This window comes from Lampetra planeri, chromosome 79, assembly GCF_965212315.1.
Source record: "Lampetra planeri chromosome 79, kcLamPlan1.2.h2, whole genome shotgun sequence".
NCBI classification, from domain to species: Eukaryota; Metazoa; Chordata; class Hyperoartia; order Petromyzontiformes; family Petromyzontidae; genus Lampetra; species Lampetra planeri.
Window position 1 is genome coordinate 864054 of NC_136184.1, and position 20437 is coordinate 884490.

Genomic DNA, 20437 nt, shown 5'->3' on the forward strand with positions numbered 1-20437 from the left:
CCATGTCTGAACCGTGTGGTATCCTGTCAGGATGCCACTCAATACAAAGCAAATGGAAGGAGTGAAATTCTCTTGGGACCACAGCCTCCTCTCAATTCTTCACTCCTGGTGTACAAGTCTAACGGGTTCCGGAGACACTTGTAGAGGTAACTTCTTTATTACGATTCAACCAACAGTCCAACACTCCAACTGTCCTGATACTCTGTAACAGCTCCCACGTACACAGCCTAGGTACACAGCCTAGATACACTACTCTGGCTACGCTCTGGAACTCGCCCTCACAAGGTCGTAGAGTCGGGAATTCCAGAGTCCCACCACTGGCTCTCACAGCGTCCCAGGGTCCTCCGATGGCTGGTCTTGGGTCTTGGGTCTTGAGCTACGACTGGCCCGATCGTCCAGGGAGCTCCCCCTTTATGCCCAGTCCCCAACGAGGGGTGGGGCCGTGGGCACCCCCAGATATCCCACAGAGCACACACAGCCCCCCTCTTGGCGGCCTGGGAACCCAACGCCTGACGCCAAGAGGCTTAAGCGTCTGACCCGCCTGGGAACCCAATGCCTGGTGCCAAGAGGCTTAAGCGTCTGGCCCACCCAGGGTCCCAGAGCCCCCAGCAGCCCCTCCCTTCTTATGTCACTACACAAGTCAGCAGCTGGGACCATCATTGCTATCCATTATTATGTACGGGCTGCTAAGGATTCTCTTAATCTCTAAACGATGACTCTCTGAGTATCGACCGCAGTGCATTTCTCAGCTCTATTGAGCACCCGGTAAAGATTGAGAAACTCTCAGCTCACACGGTGACTTCGGGTGATCAGCTAATAAATACATCAGGATGTGCACCCTCATGAATAACAAACGTGCATTGCGGAAGGTGCCGACTGACCACCATGCTGCATACTGCTGTATTCACCCACCCACACATGGGCAAGCCTGTGTGCGTGTGGGTATGCGTATCATCCGGTAATTGTATAGTGTTTCGCGTATTGCGCGATTAACTTGGCAACACCAGTACCGATGAACTAAACTGGTTTTGGGCTAACCCTAGGTCGACTCAGCCTCCAAAGAGTACCTAGTGCGGTGAGTAAACATCACCACTCGGGAGATAAAGGCGGCCAGGCATGGTGCTGGCCACCCACCTCATTGTGTACAGTGCTGGCTTTCATAGGTGCTCGCTAAAAGCACTTGCCTCAAGAGTCCGTTGAGGTTATACAGACAACCTTTGTCTTTGTGTTTAATGTTTTAATTGTGGCAGTGTAATTTTCAATGTAAATTTTTTTTCATGGCCAACTTGCACTTCGGCCACTTCCGGACTCAACAAATAAATCTGTTCCTCTTGGTAGCGGTGGTGGCGGTGGCCGCGGTGGTGGTGTATATTTATAGAGTGCCTTCTCTCAAGGTGCTGTTTTTGTTTCATGTATGTAATGGCAGAGATTAGGGGTTACTAAAGTACAACCATAACCACAATCATTAACAGAAATCTATTTTACACGCGTTTATTTAACTCACTCCGTCTGTTGTCGTATCCTCAAAAAATATTGTAACTCAATTTTTACCCACTTCCCAATGTGCTATCGACTGCAAACTTGGTATACTTATGTCATACTGATGACAAGACTATATTCTATCATTAAAATATATATTTAAACATCTTACACGATTTTATTTAACTCACTGTTGTCGTATCCTCAAATCTTGTAACTCAATTTCAACCGTCTTCCCAATGTCGTATCGACTGCAAACTTGGTATAGGTATGTCATACTGATGACAATACTATATTCTATCATAAAAATATGTATTTTTAAACAATCTTTTTTACGGGTATAATTGTCCACGCTCAACTCACGTTGGCTGTAAATCACCACGGTCCCTTACGTTATGGCAAGCTTCGGGGAGCCACGTCGAGGGGTGGGAGATGTGGAAGAAGGGGAGGGGCGATGGGGGAAGGGAGCACGGGGAGGGGCAGCTCGGAGTTGGCCGCGGGGGGGGGGGGCTCCCTCACACTATGGCAAGCTTCGGGGCCACTTCCTGGAGTCGTGGAGTTCTGCCATTACTCGTACGGTACATTTAATTAAAGCGTGTTTAAAAAAAAAAGTATTTTTAAATATTTTATTATAGCAATATATTGGGGGGGGGGGATTTTGAGCATATTTGATTATTGGGGGTGATGTGTCCCCCTCTATATATTATAATTATGGCCTTGATTCAATAATATTGAAACATGTACATTGCAACGCCGCATGAGTAACCAGGAGACTCCTCTTGTGAGTTACACCGAGTTTGTATTCTCCAGCACGTAGTCCATTCGAAAAGTTAGAATGCTTGACAAGCAAGAGAAGCAAGTGGAGTGTGCCAAATGGAAATTTCCTAAACCTCCTGCACCAAAAGCTCAATGCGCTGACACTGGGAAGGGAGGAGTGGGGCCACTGGAAGTCTATTCTCTGTTCCCGTGTTTAATCATCACCACATACACCACGGCTACCCCCACACACATGTACAACACAAATCCCCCATCTACAGTACACACAAGGAAACACAGATCCCCCATGTAGCCTACACAGACTGTTGGGGAAAGTGCAGTTAGTGAACACCTATTCAGGCTGACATGGCACACGATGGTGTGGTGTGGTCAGTGCCACGCTCGGCCACCTGTCTCCCTAGTGCTGATGTTTACACACTGCGATGGGTACTTGGTTAAGGCTGAATATGCAATAGCAAAGCTACACCAAATGGCAGAATATGAATATTTATACTGGAGTAAAATCCAATGAGTGCAGTCGAGACAGGACAGGAAGTTACAACCAACACAAATACACGATAAGAGTGCAAAGTAGAGTGAAGGTGATCAAATTACTTGAAGATATACAAATGAAACTGAACTCTTTTTGTATCTTACCAGGTAAGGCCCAGAGCTATTTAATTTTTCAGAAGCGAGTTGGCCACAAATAATAGCTGGAGGAAGTGGATTATCACGTGAAAATTTATAGCAGTAAAATAATCTAAATGGATGTTTCTAAATGTGGAGAGAAAATCTGGAGAACCCAGAGATAAAATACAAGCGTCCACGGAGAGAACATGCACACTCCAACTATACAGCAGGTGTCAGGGTCGGGAACAAACCCCCAAACTCTTGCATACCAGGCGAGGAAGATAGCATCATACCACCGTGGTGTCACTTAAATAAATACATAAAAGTATGCAAGTTCAACTTGCATCAATTCCCAAGCTTGGGAAAGGCAGTAAAACAACAGCAATAAACATTCCCAGACCACACCCAGATAATGAGTCTCGCAATAAAATTGTACATTAAAATTTAATTGATAAATTAAGCATTCCGAGGCTGTTGAAGTGCTGTTATTTGGTATACAGATGTGTATACGGAAAGATTAGAAATATCAAGTGAATTTGTTTATCCAGGTTTTTAACCTGGATAGTTCATTTGCAAGTGTAATCTGAGACACCAAAATCGAAAACTGATAAATTAGAGCAATGAAGCAAAGACAAATCAAAGCAAAAACAACTTTAATGCAAGAAATCGACAACATTGCACAAATAATCATTCATAAATTCATTCTAGCTGAAGTCGCCTTGGAAGATTATTTTTAGACCGATCATAGCACAATTGAAAGTTAAAATACATGAATTTTAAACAGATATAGGGTGACTATTGAAGTCATAAATAGACTAGTATATGTGCATGAGTGTGATACACACCCCTATGTACGCACATTCATGCAAAACATTTCTACACAGTGAAACCATGGTGAGCTGCCAGACCATTTAAAATCCCCCCATGCCCCCCGCCACCCCTCCCCCACAACCCCTAACATCGTTTCTATATACCACATTCATAAATACACTTACACATCAGAATCACCACGCTCATCAGCATTTTGGAGCCGCGTTTACCCTCGGCTCCGTGTGGAGCTCACAGAGAGCTCCCCGCTCATTGTCGTCTCAGAGTCGGTGTCGGCAATCGGAGCCGTGGAGGTGAAAAATGCTGGGCTGCTGTGCGAGTCGCGCGTGGGGCAGCTCCGTCTGCTGCAGCGTCAGTGTCGCCTCTCAGCTTAAACAAAAATATGCAGGCCTCCTCGGTGACTCCATTTGCTCCTCAGCTCCTGCTTCCCCTCCTTACTGAAGCCATTGTCATACACCCTGCAGCACAGAGAGAGGTTCACGCTGACGCGAGTTCACACGGAGCCTCGGGCAGCTCCCCACAGTTCCAGACCGACGCAGCCCCCACAACAACCACGCTGGATGAACGTCTCCCCATGCCATGAGAGCTGCTTTACCATACTTCACCACGCAGGTCAGTGCAGGTCTGTGATGGCAAGGTCTGTGATGGCAAGGACTGCAGATCTAGGATCATAGAATAGTTCAAGGGTAGATTGTGCTGCACACCGCAGTCTGTTGCCCGCAACTTAGCTCTGCTGCCTATAACGCCTGTGGTTATGTGCGGTGGTCAACCATCTAAGCACTATCCAGGCTCAAACCTGCTTACCTTGCAGACTAGCAGTCGCCGCCCGCTTCGCGGGCGGTGTGTATATGCTTGGTTGGTGGGGAGTTGAAAGTGGCTGAACACAATAGACATGTTTTGGTGATTGTTTTATGTTTATTTTTGTGAGGTTATATGCATTTTTATGAGACGACAATATTAAAGAATGCAACTTATTCAAAAATAGAATGCAACTTATTGAAATATCTGGTGATACACGATATTCTTCGTGTACACTCCGTCTTCCTCTTCGTCGTGAGGTCCCTCAATAAGCGCCTTGATGTTGGATCTTGCCGTGATTCGCGATAGTGCCACGTACAGTTGGCCGTGCGAGAAGCATGGCGTTGGTAGATATAATCCCAGGTTGTGAACAGTTTGCCCTTGCGCCTTGTTGATGGTCATCGCGAAGGCTGGGACAATGGGGAACTGTTTGCGCCGAAGTCGAAATGGGAAGTCCTTCATGTCCAATTCGCGGCGGATATGGTTGTTCTCAAGCAGCGAGTCCAAGACCAAGTGTGGGTACTTGGAAAGCTGCGGGAGGTCGTCAAAGTCCGACAGAGCCATCCCACCTGCCGTGAGGAACTCGTGGAGGCTGTGAAGGGTCTGGAACTTTACCATTGCTTTTATTTTCTTTGATGCTGCTAATCCTGCATAATGCACGGGTATAAGTAGTACTAATCACATACCTGCATTTCCCATATCTCCTCCCTTTGATGCTGCTAATCCTGCATAATGCACGGGCATAAGTAGTACTAATCACATACCTGCATTTCCCATATCCCCTCCCTTTGATGCTGCTAATCCTGCATAATGCACGGGCATAAATAGTACTAATCACATACCTGCATTTCCCATAAATATGCTAAATTCCTCTTGATATGCAAATTATTTTGTCAAGGCGCCCTTTCCCCCCCTTCCAAGCCAGCTTATATATATGCTCCAAGCACGTATGCTGTTTCATTCAGACGCTGTCGCCTCGACAGACCTGGTTTTCACCTGAGGATGGCTGCTGTGGCCGAAACGTCGTGAGAATTATTTTATTATGTTTTATTTTTATTATTTTATTACTTCCCTTCTACGTGACTTTACCGAAAGAACCAAGAAGATTGAGCATTTCTTCTTTGTTGGTCAGCTGGCGGTACTGGTACTCGTAATCGCGAGCCAATTCGTCGTAGAATTTATCCCAGAGAGCCTTCGTATCTGCTGGCATGGAATACAGCAGAATCGTAGCGAAGAGTTGACGAAGCTGGTACGGCATCTGAAAGAGCGAGGCTTCTTCCAGACACGCAACCCAATCGCGATCGCTCTCAAGGTAGCCTGCTCGCATGGCTGCTTCCAGCGGTTCGTTTTGTTTTATTTTATTCGTAACGCACCATCCATATGCGCTCCACCATCCACCATGCCCTTGCATCGCAAAGACACAGCTCCGGTGTGCGTCAGCGTGTGCGCCATCCACAGTGACATTGGTCAGCAATTGCACCGTTCCGATCGCACACAGGTTGGCCCCTGCATCCTCCGTCTGTATGTACACACACAAACAGATCCGCTATGGGGCCACCTATTTTTTTCTTATAAAATTATATTTTGTTGGTGTTTTTACGTTTACGCTTACGTATTCCCAATGTGGGTGTTTTACGCATGTGTAGTGGTGGTGTTGACGTGCGCCGACTGTGACAGTGATGGATCACGGGGCGGCGCGGGGTGCGGGGTTGGGCACGCGTTGTGGGCGTGGTGTGGACGCGCGCGCCGGGAGTGACAGATGACGGGGCGGCGCGGCGTGGGTGGTGAGGCACGATGAGATGTGGGAAAACAGGATCGTAGCCAGCGCCCAGCGATTGGTCGAATAAGTGGGTGCTCGCAGCGACGTCCGCAGGTGGGGTATAAAGGGGGACGCGCGAGAGCACTCGGAGAGAGTTACCCAGTTGAAGACCCGAAGACGGAGCTGAAGACCTAGTGCCCCGAGACCCCTAGTCCCGCCGTCCTTGTGGGGACCGGGGCCCTGTGTGGCTCGGAGGCGAGGCTGTGGGACCCGGGGTCCGACGCCCCCGTGGGTCGGGCTGGGGACCCACAGTCGAGACGGATACCCCGGGCAGGGAGTGTCCCGAGTAGCTCAGTGGCGTTAGTCGCCGAGTAGCTAAGTGGATGTTGGTCATCCGAGTAGCTCAGTGGCGTTAGTCGCCGAGTAGCTAAGTGGGTGTTTGTCACCCGAGATACTAAGTGGATGTTGGTCATCCGAGTAGCTCAGTGGGCGTTAGTCGCCAAGTAGCTAAGTGGGTGTTTGTCACCCGAGATACTAAGTGGGTGTTTGTCACCCGAGATACAAAGTAGGTGTTAGTCACCTGTGAACGAGTTTGATAAAATAAAGAGTGTGTTACCCGTGAAGTCGTCTCCCGCCGAGTTACTACATTACAACTGGCGTCAGAAGTAAACCTGTCTTCAAGAAGTATGGACACGAGGAAGACTACCCGTACCCACGAGCGAGGTCGGGACGACGACGGCGTACCGGGGACACCAACCTCGGGAGGAGAGGACGAGGAGTTGCCGCCGATGCAGCACTTCGCGGTGATGGCCGACGCTCCGCTTGCCTCCGACACCAGCCTCCGGGACGCGCACTCCCGGTTGGCGGAGTTGCTACTCGCCGCCGCCGCTGTCTTGGCCGACATCTCCGTTCCGGCGAGCGGAAAAACGGCTGCGGGGTTGGTGGAGGAAGCGACGTTGGAGGAATCCCGCCAAAAGGCGCTTCGCGCCAAAAGTCTGGAAGTTGCCGCCGTTTTTGGGGGGCCGCCACCGATTGGCGGGAAAGACGGACGCCACGTGGCCGGACACCTCCGCTCAGCGCAGCCCACGTCATCAGCGCGCGCCGGAGCTCTCCATTTTGCGCCTGACAACCGAGCCGACATTTTACACAACTACAGCGGAGCGCGGGAAAATCTCTCCGACGTCGACGACGATCGGGTCCTCCAGCAAAGATTGCCCGCGCTGTCGGCGTTCAAGGCGGATGGGGGCGACTGGGGAGCCTTCCAACGAAGGTTCCTCGCTCATCAGGAGATGTCGGGGTGGTCCGACACCACTGCCCTGCGTGCGTTGCCAGCGATGCTTGACGACGACGCGCTTGCAGCCTTCACATCTGCTGCAAGGTCGTCCCGCTCTACGCTCCAGGCCGCACTACACCTGATGGCGAAGGTGTTCGGGCCGCCCTCCACGTGTCGCCACCAGTTCTACGATCGGCGGAAGGTGGCTGGAGAAACGACGCTCGCCTATCGCACGGCACTACTCGCCTTGGCGGACGCAGCTTTTCCCCGCATGGATAAGGAGGGGAAGGACGCCATGGTGACGGAGCAGCTGCTGGCGTTGGCCCACGAGTTGGGGGTCCCCATCAATGTGGCGGACGAGATGGATATCTGCTCCCTGGCGATCGCCACGAGCATTCACGCGTACGAGGTCCTCAAACGCAAGCCGGGGGTCGTTTGCAAATGGGCGGGGAACGCGGCACTGGCCGCCACGATCGCCGAACCTCAGCCAGCTGCGGATCAGGAGCAGGCCTTCGCTGCATCGCGTCCGGGGGAGTGGAGAACGGGAGGTCGTTCGCCCACACGTTCACCCCGCAAGCTGGAGCAACCGAAACCTACGACGTCCGTCGTCTGCTACAACTGCGGCCTTCGGGGTCACGTCGCAGCCGGGTGCCGGGCCCCGCGTCAGCGCGCCACAGGACCACGTCGGGACGACGACCAGGGCCACAAGTCATCCCAACAAAACCCGGCAAGTCGCGGCACCTCACACGTTCGGTCCACAAACACGGCACATTCGGGTCGCCGCTTGGCGGTGGGGGGTTCGCGGCTGGGTGCCGGGGGTTCATTTCGGCGAGGGGGGTCCGTACGCGGCCCGCAAGCAGTCGAGTGGTCCGAATTGGCCCACAGGATCGTGGCTGCGTCGGCCGGGTCGTCCGTGGTAACGGGGTTCATTGACGGGGTTGAGGTCCGGGTGCTTGTTGACACGGGTGCGTCGGCCACCATCATCTCGGACCTTATTTATAACATTCTTCCCGTCCAAAGTAGACCCCTTCTGCCAGTAGACGTGCCATTTTATGCGGCGAATGGGGGATCCCTGGGGATCATCGGCCAGATTCGGGCGACTATTTGCATTGGTGACATCAAATTGGCGGGCCCTATTTTTGTATCATCATCGCTGGCCGTTCCCTGTTTGCTAGGTACGGACTTTTTGTCCAAAATGCCCATCAAAATTCTTATAGATCAGGCCTGCATAGAGCTTCCGTCAGGTCGGCGGGTTGCGTTCTTGACGAGCCCTACCAAAATGCGCACGGTTTGTGCGACGGTGCAGGCGCTGGCAACTCACACTGTACGGGTGCCCCCGGGATCGCAAATGTTAGTACCCCTTCGGTTCAGGAAGCCACTCGAGGTGGGTGCGGAGGCACAGGGGGTGCTGTTGGGGCCGTCTAACAGAGCCAGAAGGGGCCTCGACTTAGCGGTTGCTCAAACCATGGTGAGAGGGGACAGTGAGCCGTTCGTAATGGTCCTGAATACGGGGTCGCGGCCGGCCGTAATTGCGCAGGGAACGGTGCTGGCTCACGCCGCGCCGCTACCCGTTGAGGAACGGCTCGTGGCTCAAGCAGATTTCACTGTCAAGTCGCATCCTCCAAGTGATGAGGGGACTGAGTGGTTGGACTCGTTGTGTGCCGGTTCTGCTAACTTGTCCGAGGTGCAATTGGGAGCATTGAGGGGTTTGCTACTCGAGTTTGCTGACGTGTTCAGCAAACATAAGTACGATATCGGCTGCACTGACCTGTTGCGCCACCACATAGCTACAGGGGACGCGGCCCCTATTCGTCAGAATCCCTTCCGGCTCAGCCCAGCCGAGAAGGAACATGTGCAATCGACGGTTAATGATATGTTGGCGGCCGATATCATTTCGCCCTCTTCTAGTCCGTGGGGTGCTCCTATTGTCCTAGTAAAGAAACAGGACGGGTCCTTGCGGTTTTGTGTCGATTTCCGCCGCTTAAACAAAATCTCGATGGCGGATGCGTATCCGCTCCCCAGGATGGATGAGTCGCTGGATGCCTTGGCGGGAGCACAGTTTTTTTCCACACTCGATCTGCTTTCTGGATTTTGGAAATTGCCACTCGATAACGAGTCTAAACCTAAAACTGCTTTCCGGACACCTGGTGGCCTATTTGAATTCAACCGTTTGCCCATGGGCTTACATTCCGCTCCCGCCACGTTCCAGAGACTCATGGAATTGGTTTTGTCGGGCCTCCAATGGGATACCTGTTTGATTTATCTCGACGATATCATCGTCTTTAGTCGGACTTTCGAGGAGCACCTCCAGCGACTGAGAGCGGTGTTCCTCAGGATGCGTTCCGCTAAGCTTAAATTTAAACCGGCTAAATGTTTTCTGCTTCGGGAATCGGTCAGGTATTTGGGCCATATCGTGAGTCGTTCAGGGATCTCGACGGACCCTGCTAAGACGCATTGCGTCAGCTCATGGCCAACGCCAACCTCGGTCACGGAGGTTCGCAGTTTCATTGGTTTCGCCTCCTATTACCGTCGTTTTGTCAAGCAATTTGCCACCATAGCCAGGCCCCTGCACGCTTTGACGGCTAAGGGTGTGAGGTTTCACTGGGGGGCGGAAGAGGAGGCTGCGTTCTGCTCCCTTCGTGTCGCCTTGGTGCAGGCTCCCCCCTTGTGTTACCCCGATTTCACACAACCGTTTTTGCTTGACACAGACGCCAGCAACACGGGTATCGGGGGGGTGCTCTCACAGGTGGTCGGGGGGGTTGAACGGGTGGTCGCCTACGGTAGTAGAGTTCTTTCCCCCGCCGAACAACGCTATTGCGTAACTCGTCGTGAATTGTTAGCGATTGTGTTTTTTACACAGCAATTCAGGCCGTATCTTTACGGCCGTCATTTTACGGTCCGTACGGACCATGCGGCTCTACAATACGCTATGCGCGTGGCACAGCCATCGGGCCAATTGTCCCGATGGTTGGAGGTCCTTCAAGACTACCAATTCACGACGATTTACCGCAAGGGATTGCGACACTCAAATGCGGACGCCTTGTCGCGGTTGCCTCCGTGCACGGACTGCACATGTTTGTTGGGATCGGCGCGGTGCAAACCCCCGGTCGCCGGCACCCCGGGAGTTGCGCTCGCCGCCACTGACACCCCGGGAGAGGACGCCCCCACGGGGAGGGATTCGCTGTTGTCGTTGCCCCTCATTGAGTGGGGCCGTCTCCAGATGTCCGACAGCTCCCTACTTACGCTACGTCGGAAAGTTGGCGCTCCCGAGGTAGGGGAGGCGCGGGTCGGTTCCTGAGTGTGCAGACAGGGCCTTTTGATGAAGTGGGACAACATGTCCCGGCGTCACGTGCTCGTTGTGCCTGTTGCTATGCGGGGTAGGGTTGTTCTGGCAGCTCATGAACGGCTCATGCATCTGGGTTTTCACAAAACGCTCGCCCTAATACAGCGAGACTATTATTGGCCGGGGATGGGTAACGACGTGGCGAATATTCTTAAGGGATGCGTAGGGTGCGCCAAAAGGAAACCGCCACCATTGGCAGCTAATCCACCGCTGCAATCCATTCAGGTTTCGCGTATAAACGAATTGGTAGCGTTGGACATCTTGGGGCCCTTTCCGGCTACACCAAGGGGAAATAGGTTCCTGCTGGTTGGCGTGGAATACTTCACCCGATGGCCTATGGCATGGCCGCTCGCCAACCAGTCGGCTGCGGCGGTGGCGGACGCCTTTGTCCAGGGTTATGTTTTGGACAAGGGCGCCCCCGAACGCTTGCTGACGGATCAAGGAAAGAATTTTTCGAGCGTTTTGTTGCGCGAGGTGTGCGACCTGTTGGGTACAAAGAAAGTGCGTACTTCCCCCTACCACCCGCAGACTGACGGGATGGTTGAGCGTCTGAACAGGACGATTACGTCTATGTTGTGCCAACAGGTCTGCGACGATCAGGTTGATTGGGACTTACAGGTGCCGGGGGTACTCGCGGCCTATCGAATGGCCCCTCATGCGGCGACGGGGTTTTCCCCATTTTTTCTTATGTATGGGCGGGAGGCCGATCCGGCCATGGACGTCCAACTGGGGATTTCCCAGCCACGTGCAAAATCTAAATTGGCAGACCACATCAAATTTAATATCGCCAAATTGACTGAAGCGCGGGAGGCGGCGAGGTTGAATTCGCGGTCGCGGAAAATTGCGAACGAGAAATTGCATGAGCGGAGGGTGCATACGCATGATTGGAAACCAGGCGATAAGGCTTGGCTGCATTGTCCACATGCACCGTTGGCTACGTCCCCCAAGTTGTTGAGACCTTGGAGGGGTCCGGTGGAAATTGTGCGGGTTGCACGACCCCAGAGTATACAGATTAAATGGGGGAAACGCCGTTGGTACGTGCACCCCTCCCGACTGAAGCCCTATGCGGCACCGTGTGACCCCGTTCTGTGCCGTGACGACCGGGCGTGTGATGTGACCGTCGACTCGGGGAGGGAGGTGTCGCAGGCTGATCCTCACGTGTCTCCACCTGACCCACCCCCAGGTGCCTCGGGCTTGACGGCTGCTGACCGTCGGGAGCCTGAACCCCGGGGCACGCACGGGTCCTCGATGCCTGGCCGATGTCTTCCTGAACCGCCGGCACCACCGGACGTTCAACCGCGTCTGGTGCCGTACGACGGACCGGCAAGGCGGACTCGGGCTAGGGCTCAACAATTTTCATGAAGACGTTTTTTCTCTACACCGAGCTCGCCCGGTGTTCCCCTCTGCCGGGGTAATGTCCCGTTGTAGGGACGCTCGGAAAAAAGGGGACACTGCACGAGTCGAAAGAAAAAAAAAAAATTTCCATTTATTTTCCTTTCTGCATACACATTGCTATTGTCACTCGCCGGTTTGTATATATTGTTCTATTGTCGCGGTGGCATTGGTTGATGGTTGCGGATGGTAGTGTTCGCGTCGTGTTGTGTTGTTACGTTAGTTGTTGTTCTTGTTGTTGTGTTGTGTTACGGGGCACACAGGGCGGTTTGTATATTTTTATAGCAGCCGGGTCGGCTGCGAGCTATGTGGTAGGGGGTGATGTAGTGGTGGTGTTGACGTGCGCCGACTGTGACAGTGATGGATCACGGGGCGGCGCGGGGTGCGGGGTTGGGCACGCGTTGTGGGCGTGGTGTGGACGCGCGCGCCGGGAGTGACAGATGACGGGGCGGCGCGGCGTGGGTGGTGAGGCACGATGAGATGTGGGAAAACAGGATCGTAGCCAGCGCCCAGCGATTGGTCGAATAAGTGGGTGCTCGCAGCGACGTCCGCAGGTGGGGTATAAAGGGGGACGCGCGAGAGCACTCGGAGAGAGTTACCCAGTTGAAGACCCGAAGACGGAGCTGAAGACCTAGTGCCCCGAGACCCCTAGTCCCGCCGTCCTTGTGGGGACCGGGGCCCTGTGTGGCTCGGAGGCGAGGCTGTGGGACCCGGGGTCCGACGCCCCCGTGGGTCGGGCTGGGGACCCACAGTCGAGACGGATACCCCGGGCAGGGAGTGTCCCGAGTAGCTCAGTGGCGTTAGTCGCCGAGTAGCTAAGTGGATGTTGGTCATCCGAGTAGCTCAGTGGCGTTAGTCGCCGAGTAGCTAAGTGGGTGTTTGTCACCCGAGATACTAAGTGGATGTTGGTCATCCGAGTAGCTCAGTGGGCGTTAGTCGCCAAGTAGCTAAGTGGGTGTTTGTCACCCGAGATACTAAGTGGGTGTTTGTCACCCGAGATACAAAGTAGGTGTTAGTCACCTGTGAACGAGTTTGATAAAATAAAGAGTGTGTTACCCGTGAAGTCGTCTCCCGCCGAGTTACTACATTACACATGCATCAGATTTTTGGGTTCCTCACATATGGTATCAGAGGTGTGGGTCACTCTCAATCGAACAATAACGGGAATCGTTTCAGTTATGACAGCTTGCAGATAGAAACATGGCATGATCGTATACTATAATGACAAAATTTGTACCCCAGTGGAGGGCATCCCCCACCCGGCGCTTCTTACCGGTACTGTGAGACTTACAAATCCAGACCTCTCCTCCTCCTGAACCGTTCACAATACCCTGTGGTAGTACCATAATCATCTCAATAAAGCGATCACTTTCCAATGCCCATTTTGATCCCGGGAGTTACCCGGGTGGTGTCACACTGTAGTCATTGTTTTAGCATGTCACAAATTCCGATATGGCTTGTGCAACGGCCAGAGAGTGACAGCGGCGGGGGCCGGGCTGCAACCTTTTTAGACAGTTTATTACATTTCAAAGTGCATGGGATTGGCACTCCAAAAGATGATAAATGTACAGTAACGCCAACTACATCCGTGGCAAACATGATACGCAGACACATGCTGCATATTATGCAACACATGCCCTTACCATCACCAGCATGCACAAAATCTCAATTACACAACGGAAGTAGGCAGCAAGCCGTCCATGGAGACGTGATCAACGTCAATACATAATAATGGTAATAAGTCGGAGAGTACCCATTGTACCCATCAAACAGTCAGCTCGGTTGCCCCATGCGGGTATTGACCCATGGGCGAAACTGTAGGGGGCGCTACGCAACTGGCCGTGGTCCCGGCAGGTGAAGCTGGCAGCTCAGTCCGCTAAGACTCACTGTATAGCGACCCCTGCCTACTCGTAAGGTAAAGTTGTTTGGGGACTCCACTAATCGCAGCACGCAGCACCCATTTTTTACATAAATATACGTAATATTAGTGTAACTACCATTCGCACACTTGCATACACACCACACTCACACAGCGCAGGGTCTGCGCCCACAGTGCACTGCACCACTGCGGCGCAGACCTTGCCAGACCTATGCTTTCGCTCTCTTCCGGGCGTTTTATTTATTTATTTTTATCGAATCAAATTGAGCTTTCGCTCTCTTCCGGCTGTTTTATTTTTATCGAATCAGAGTGAGCTGTCTGGGCGGGGCCGTAAATAAATAAATAAACATCCAGACACGCACGCAGAAGACCAAACCAGCGTAGTTGTTTAAGATTTGAGATCGGGGGCATTCCCAGTGGTTTGGCCATGTGCCTGCATCTGATATAATGAATATTACATGCACTGGAATACATCCACTACTAATCCCACTTCTGACAATGGCTCTGATAGCACATAAACGTTATGTGAAGGAGGCCCATTGCCCAAAACGTTGCCTTTCCCATATTTGTTCTGTTAAGGCCACAGTGTTACTAAGTTGTATTCTTGATTCTTTCGGTAAAGTCACGTAGAAGGGAAATAATAAAATAATAAAAATAATTGTATTATTGTTTTATTTCATTATTTTTTATTATGCTTTATTTTTATTATTTCCCTTCTACGTGACTTTACCGAAAGAACCAATAATATGAATCCCTGCAGTCACGAAAGCTTTAAATTGGATATCTAAGTTGTTTTGTCTGTAGCAACAGAGTACATGTGAGACACGAGTAGCAGAGCTTACAAGAGTTCCCTCAATGCTTTGTTGGTGATCATGATGTCATGAAGAGCTGGGATCGATTTGTCCGTCAGTGAGCAGCCCTGCAGGCTACAGGGAGAGAATGAGGCACTGAGTGGGGTGAAATTGGAAAATAAAAAGTGTACACTCACAAGAAATGGAGAGCAACTCAACATCCTTCAATACAATTACAAGGGAGTAAATCTCGTAGAATCAGCTAAACAAAGAGGTAGGGAGTGATCATTGCGGACCCAGCAACGCAACCCTACTTGTCTATTATTTGTTTAATGCGGCTTTGTCCAACACGGCATTTTCCAGGAACATCACACCTCGCATTCGGCGAGGTCTGCCTGTGCGATATATTGTATTAAACATTGCGTTGGTCCATGAAAGGACACTGTAGATACAGGCAGTCAGAATCAAAATCTTAATATTTAAATTGGAGAATCCGAAAAGCTATAAAGCTCATTATCACAGAAGCCCACGCTACCCATTACGAGGCCAAGGCTGGTTTAAACTGTACATTGGGTAAGGATAAAAAGAATGTTAAAATGTATAGGGTCGGCGTATAAGAGTCATTGGTGACCTTATGGCTTTAATAAGGATCATATTGTTGTGTTATTAATGTAAACGTATGGGTGGGCAATTAATGTCAAGCTTGCAGCCGTTCGTTATATTAAATTCTTAATTTATAACGTTAAACACAGATGATCATCGATTATATCCAGAGCGTGCCTATCTGGCTTCCAACATCTGGTGAAACCGGTAAAACCTCTCCAAAGGCTGTACCATTCCGGCGACCGCCACCATGTACGTGACAAAACAAGTAGCTATGCTTTATTTCAGGATCAAATACTATATACAGTACATTACACACTACATACAACTTAAACAATGAAAATACTGCACGTATATAAATGTTTCATGACTAATAACTACAGTCATAGAAACAGAAAACATACAGTGAGATATGGCGAAAATTTCGTGCAATTCGGCGTTCGCCAGAGCACCGGTCTGAAGGCTGCATCAGTCCGACGATTGTCAAACACAGGTTGTTGTCTAACACAAGTTGTTGTCAAACACAAGTCGTTGTTGTCAAACACAAGTCGTGTTGTCAAACACAAGTCGTTGTTGTCAAACACAAGTTTTTGAACAAGAGCGTAGTACGCACATCAGCCCTTGCGGAGTCTTCAATATTGGAGTGGTGAGTGCGGTACAGTAAATACAGTAATTCTAGATTTGAAGCTTTCGTGACTGCAATGATTCATATTCTTAGGTTTTTTCGGTAAAGTCACGTAGGCTGTCGTTCCTGACTTACAGTATCCTGGAGTCTACAAATTGAGTTGCATTTGTGGTGATTGCTACATTGGAAAAACGAAACGTCATGTTTCTGATCGTGTCCGCGAGCACAAGTCAGATCTGAAACACGGCAGAACTGATTCTTCGGCCGTTGCCGATCATTGCTACAACTCGGTGGGCTCTCATGAAACGACGAAAACCAACAGTATCATCACGAGTTCGACTTCCCTAATCGAACCAAGCAAACGTCCCTCTCTAAAACCATCGGCGGCAAGACCTCCCAGACTCTATGGTCTTCCCAAAATCCATAAGGAAGGCACCCCGCTACGACCCATTGTGTCGACGATAAACTCTCCTACGTACAAACTAGCCCGTTTTCTATCAGATACTCTGCTCCCTTTCACAGGCAAGACCTCTTCAGCAGTACTCAACTCAACCCAATTAGTCTCTATGGTTAAGGACATGGTACTATCTCCTGATGACATCCTCGTCAGCTTTGATGTAGTATCTTTGTTTACCAAAGTCCCAGTACCGGACACCCTAACAATGATTGAGGACTTAGTCCAACATGGATTGAATTCTGATGCACCTGCGCTGGTTAGGCATTGCCTCACCAACACCTATTTTACCTGGAATGGCACCTTCTACAAACAGAATGAGGGTACCCCTATGGGCTCCCCTTTGTCACCAGTTATAGCCAACATATTCATGGAAAAGTTTGAATCAGACGCCATCCAGACATCCACCCTGCGTCCTTCCCTGTGGAAGAGATATGTGGATGACACTTTCGTCATCTGGCCACATGGCCTCCCAGCATTGAACCACTTCTTGGACCACATCAATTCTAGACACCCATCCATCAGATTCACCATGGAAGTGGAGAAAGACGGTAAACTACCATTCTTGGATATTCTGTTTGAGAGGAGTCCTGACGGTTCCTTGGGACATTCTGTCTACAGAAAAGCCACCCACACAGACTCCTACTTGAAACCGGATTCCCACCACCACCCATCTCAAAAGAACTCTCTCATCAAAACGCTATACCACAGAGCACATGGCATTTCTGACAAACACCACCTGACCGGTGAATTAAGACATGTACATCAGGCCCTCAGGATGAACGGATACTCTGACCGTACTATCCGCCAAGCTGTCTCTCCCACCACACAGAAACAGCCACATGAAACTCCGACCAAAACCATTACGTTACCATACATAGCTGGCGTGACCAAAAAGATCTCCAAAATTCTAAACAAACATAAGATCCAAGTCCGATTCAGTACAGTGCATAAAATCCGTGATCTGATTCCATCTGTGAAGGATGTCGTTCCTGACTTACAGTATCCTGGAGTCTACAAATTGAGTTGCATTTGTGGTGATTGCTACATTGGAGAAACGAAACGTCATGTTTCTGATCGTGTCCGCGAGCACAAGTCAGATCTGAAACACGGCAGAACTGATTCTTCTGCCGTGGCCGATCATTGCTACAACTCGGTGGGCTCTCATGAAATTGTCTTTTCCGAGACCAAGGTTCTCTGCAAACCTCCCGGCTACCATCAAAGGTTTGTACACGAAGCCATACAAATATACAAACACAGACATAATTTCAACCGTGATGATGGGTACAAACTTAGTAATCATTGGAAAGATGTTATCAACCACGCAAAAAAGACTTAATCACAAATTTTTTGGACCATCTTATCTGACAGGCACTATTTTACTGTACTTTACCGAGTGTTAACATCCCCAGTTATTTTAACAGTACTCTCTTCATTGTTCAGCCAGCATTGGTATAAACATGGGCATTTTCGTTCTTTTGTCTATCATGTGTATCAGACCCCCCCCCCCTCCCCCTCTCTCTCCATTGTGTTGGCGTGTGCAGTAATTGGCCGCTTGCGCACAAGCGCTTCCACGTCCGTCGCCCACCCTTTTGGCCTCGCCCCCCCCCCGGCCCCCCCCTCCCTCCCGATACGTTCCATTCATTGGCTACCATAGTCTGATGAGCTCCCCCTAAGTTTGTACCCATCATCATTTTCGTTCTTTTGTCTATCATGTGTATTAGACCTCCCCTCCTCCTCTCTGCCCATTGTGTTGGCGGGTGCAGTGGCTGGCCGCTTGCGCACAATCGCTCCATTGTGTTGGCGTGTGCAGTAATTGGCCACTTGCGCACAAGCGCTTCCACGTCCATCGCCCACCCTTTTGGCCTCGCCCCCCCCTCCCTCCCGATACGTTCCTTTCATTGGCTACCATAGTCTGATGAGCTCCCCCCTCCCTCTCCCTCCCCCCCTCAACTCGCTTTTAAGGGATTACATCTTGAATCATTGCCTCACTTGATACAGCTAATCTGGCTGTGACGGTCCCACCTGATGACGGAGACTTGTGTTGCCTCCGAAACGTCGTGATTTTTGTTTTTATTTTATTTTACTTTCTACGTGACTTTACCGAAAAAACCTAAGAAGATGATTCCTTGCAGACACGAAAGCTTCAAATCTAGAATTAATGCCCTCTACGGGGAGGAATTCCACCTATCTGTTAGAGTTTTTAACAGACAAAGAGACAAGAAGTCACAGCTTCTCGAGACGCTGGCCTTCCTCAAGAGATGCCGAGATAACAAGGTAATACCCATCGCTTTCACACTCACATCCGCTGCTGTGTCCTCACCGAACTCCAAACAGATCTTATTTAAAGCCAGCCTATCACTAATCTCGGAGAGAATAAGGTTACTCCGATCTGAACTCGATAATTTAGACAAGACTCTCTTACAAACACATTTAATGTTAACACAAAAAATGTCACCTTCTGATTGGAACCACGTTGATAACATGACTTCTGCTTCTGCTGACTCACTGTCAGCCAAATGCAAAGCTAACCTGATTTCTAAATTCAACCTCCTATCTAAGAAGAAACCAGAGCCACACATCACAAAGCTGGATGTTAACAAGACCGTGATTAATCAGAGTAACATCCCAATTTCTGACACTCTAAAAACGGTACTGGCCAAAGGACTAAATTTCGCCGTCACCCCTAAATATATACCAGTAGAGGATATGATTTCCCAGATTGATGTAGCCCTCAGAGGCATAGGACACATCCATGCGGATGTAGCAAGAGCTGAAATAGCTACTATTCTTAAGAATGCTAAGAAACCCACTAGTAACATCAGCAAAAACGAACGCTCTGAACTCGCGGACCTAAAAAAGAGAGATGATATAGTCATCCTCTCGGCAGACAAGGGCAATGCCACGGTCATCATGGATAAAGATTCATACAACAACAAAATCCTGGACCTTCTTAATGATGGGAGTTACTCCAAAATTAAAAACGATCCCACTAAAAGGCTAACGACGAAAACCAACAGTATCATCACGAGTTCGACTTCCCTAATCGAACCAAGCAAACGTCCCTCTCTAAAACCATCGGCGGCAAGACCTCCCAGACTCTATGGTCTTCCCAAAATCCATAAGGAAGGCACCCCGCTACGACCCATTGTGTCGACGATAAACTCTCCTACGTACAAACTAGCCCGTTTTCTATCAGATACTCTGCTCCCTTTCACAGGCAAGACCTCTTCAGCAGTACTCAACTCAACCCAATTAGTCTCTATGGTTAAGGACATGGTACTATCTCCTGATGACATCCTCGTCAGCTTTGATGTAGTATCTTTGTTTACCAAAGTCCCAGTACCGGACACCCTAACAATAATTGAGGACTTAGTCCAACATGGATTGAATTCTGATGCACCTGCGCTGGTTAGGCATTGCCTCACCAACACCTATTTTACCTGGAATGGCACCTTCTACAAACAGAATGAGGGTACCCCTATGGGCTCCCCTTTGTCACCAGTTATAGCCAACATATTCATGGAAAAGTTTGAATCAGACGCCATCCAGACATCCACCCTGCGTCCTTCCCTGTGGAAGAGATATGTGGATGACACTTTCGTCATCTGGCCACATGGCCTCCCAGCATTGAACCACTTCTTGGACCACATCAATTCTAGACACCCATCCATCAGATTCACCATGGAAGTGGAGAAAGACGGTAAACTACCATTCTTGGATATTCTGTTTGAGAGGAGTCCTGACGGTTCCTTGGGACATTCTGTCTACAGAAAAGCCACCCACACAGACTCCTACTTGAAACCGGATTCCCACCACCACCCATC

General features: G+C 50.2%; 1 protein-coding gene across 1 annotated transcript in view; it reads right to left on the reverse strand.

The window, feature by feature from the left end:
• Positions 1-3823: 3823 nt before the first annotated feature.
• Positions 3824-20437, reverse strand: part of LOC144738260 (uncharacterized) — a 29157-nt gene continuing 12543 nt past the window's right edge. Inside the window, exons 4-5 of the mRNA XM_078621274.1 lie at positions 14980-15063; positions 3824-4151 (exon numbers count right to left, since the gene is read on the reverse strand). Of these exons, the coding sequence (XP_078477400.1) occupies positions 4064-4151; positions 14980-15063 (172 nt within the window). The 3' untranslated portion in view covers positions 3824-4063. The remainder of the gene's footprint in view (positions 4152-14979; positions 15064-20437) is intronic.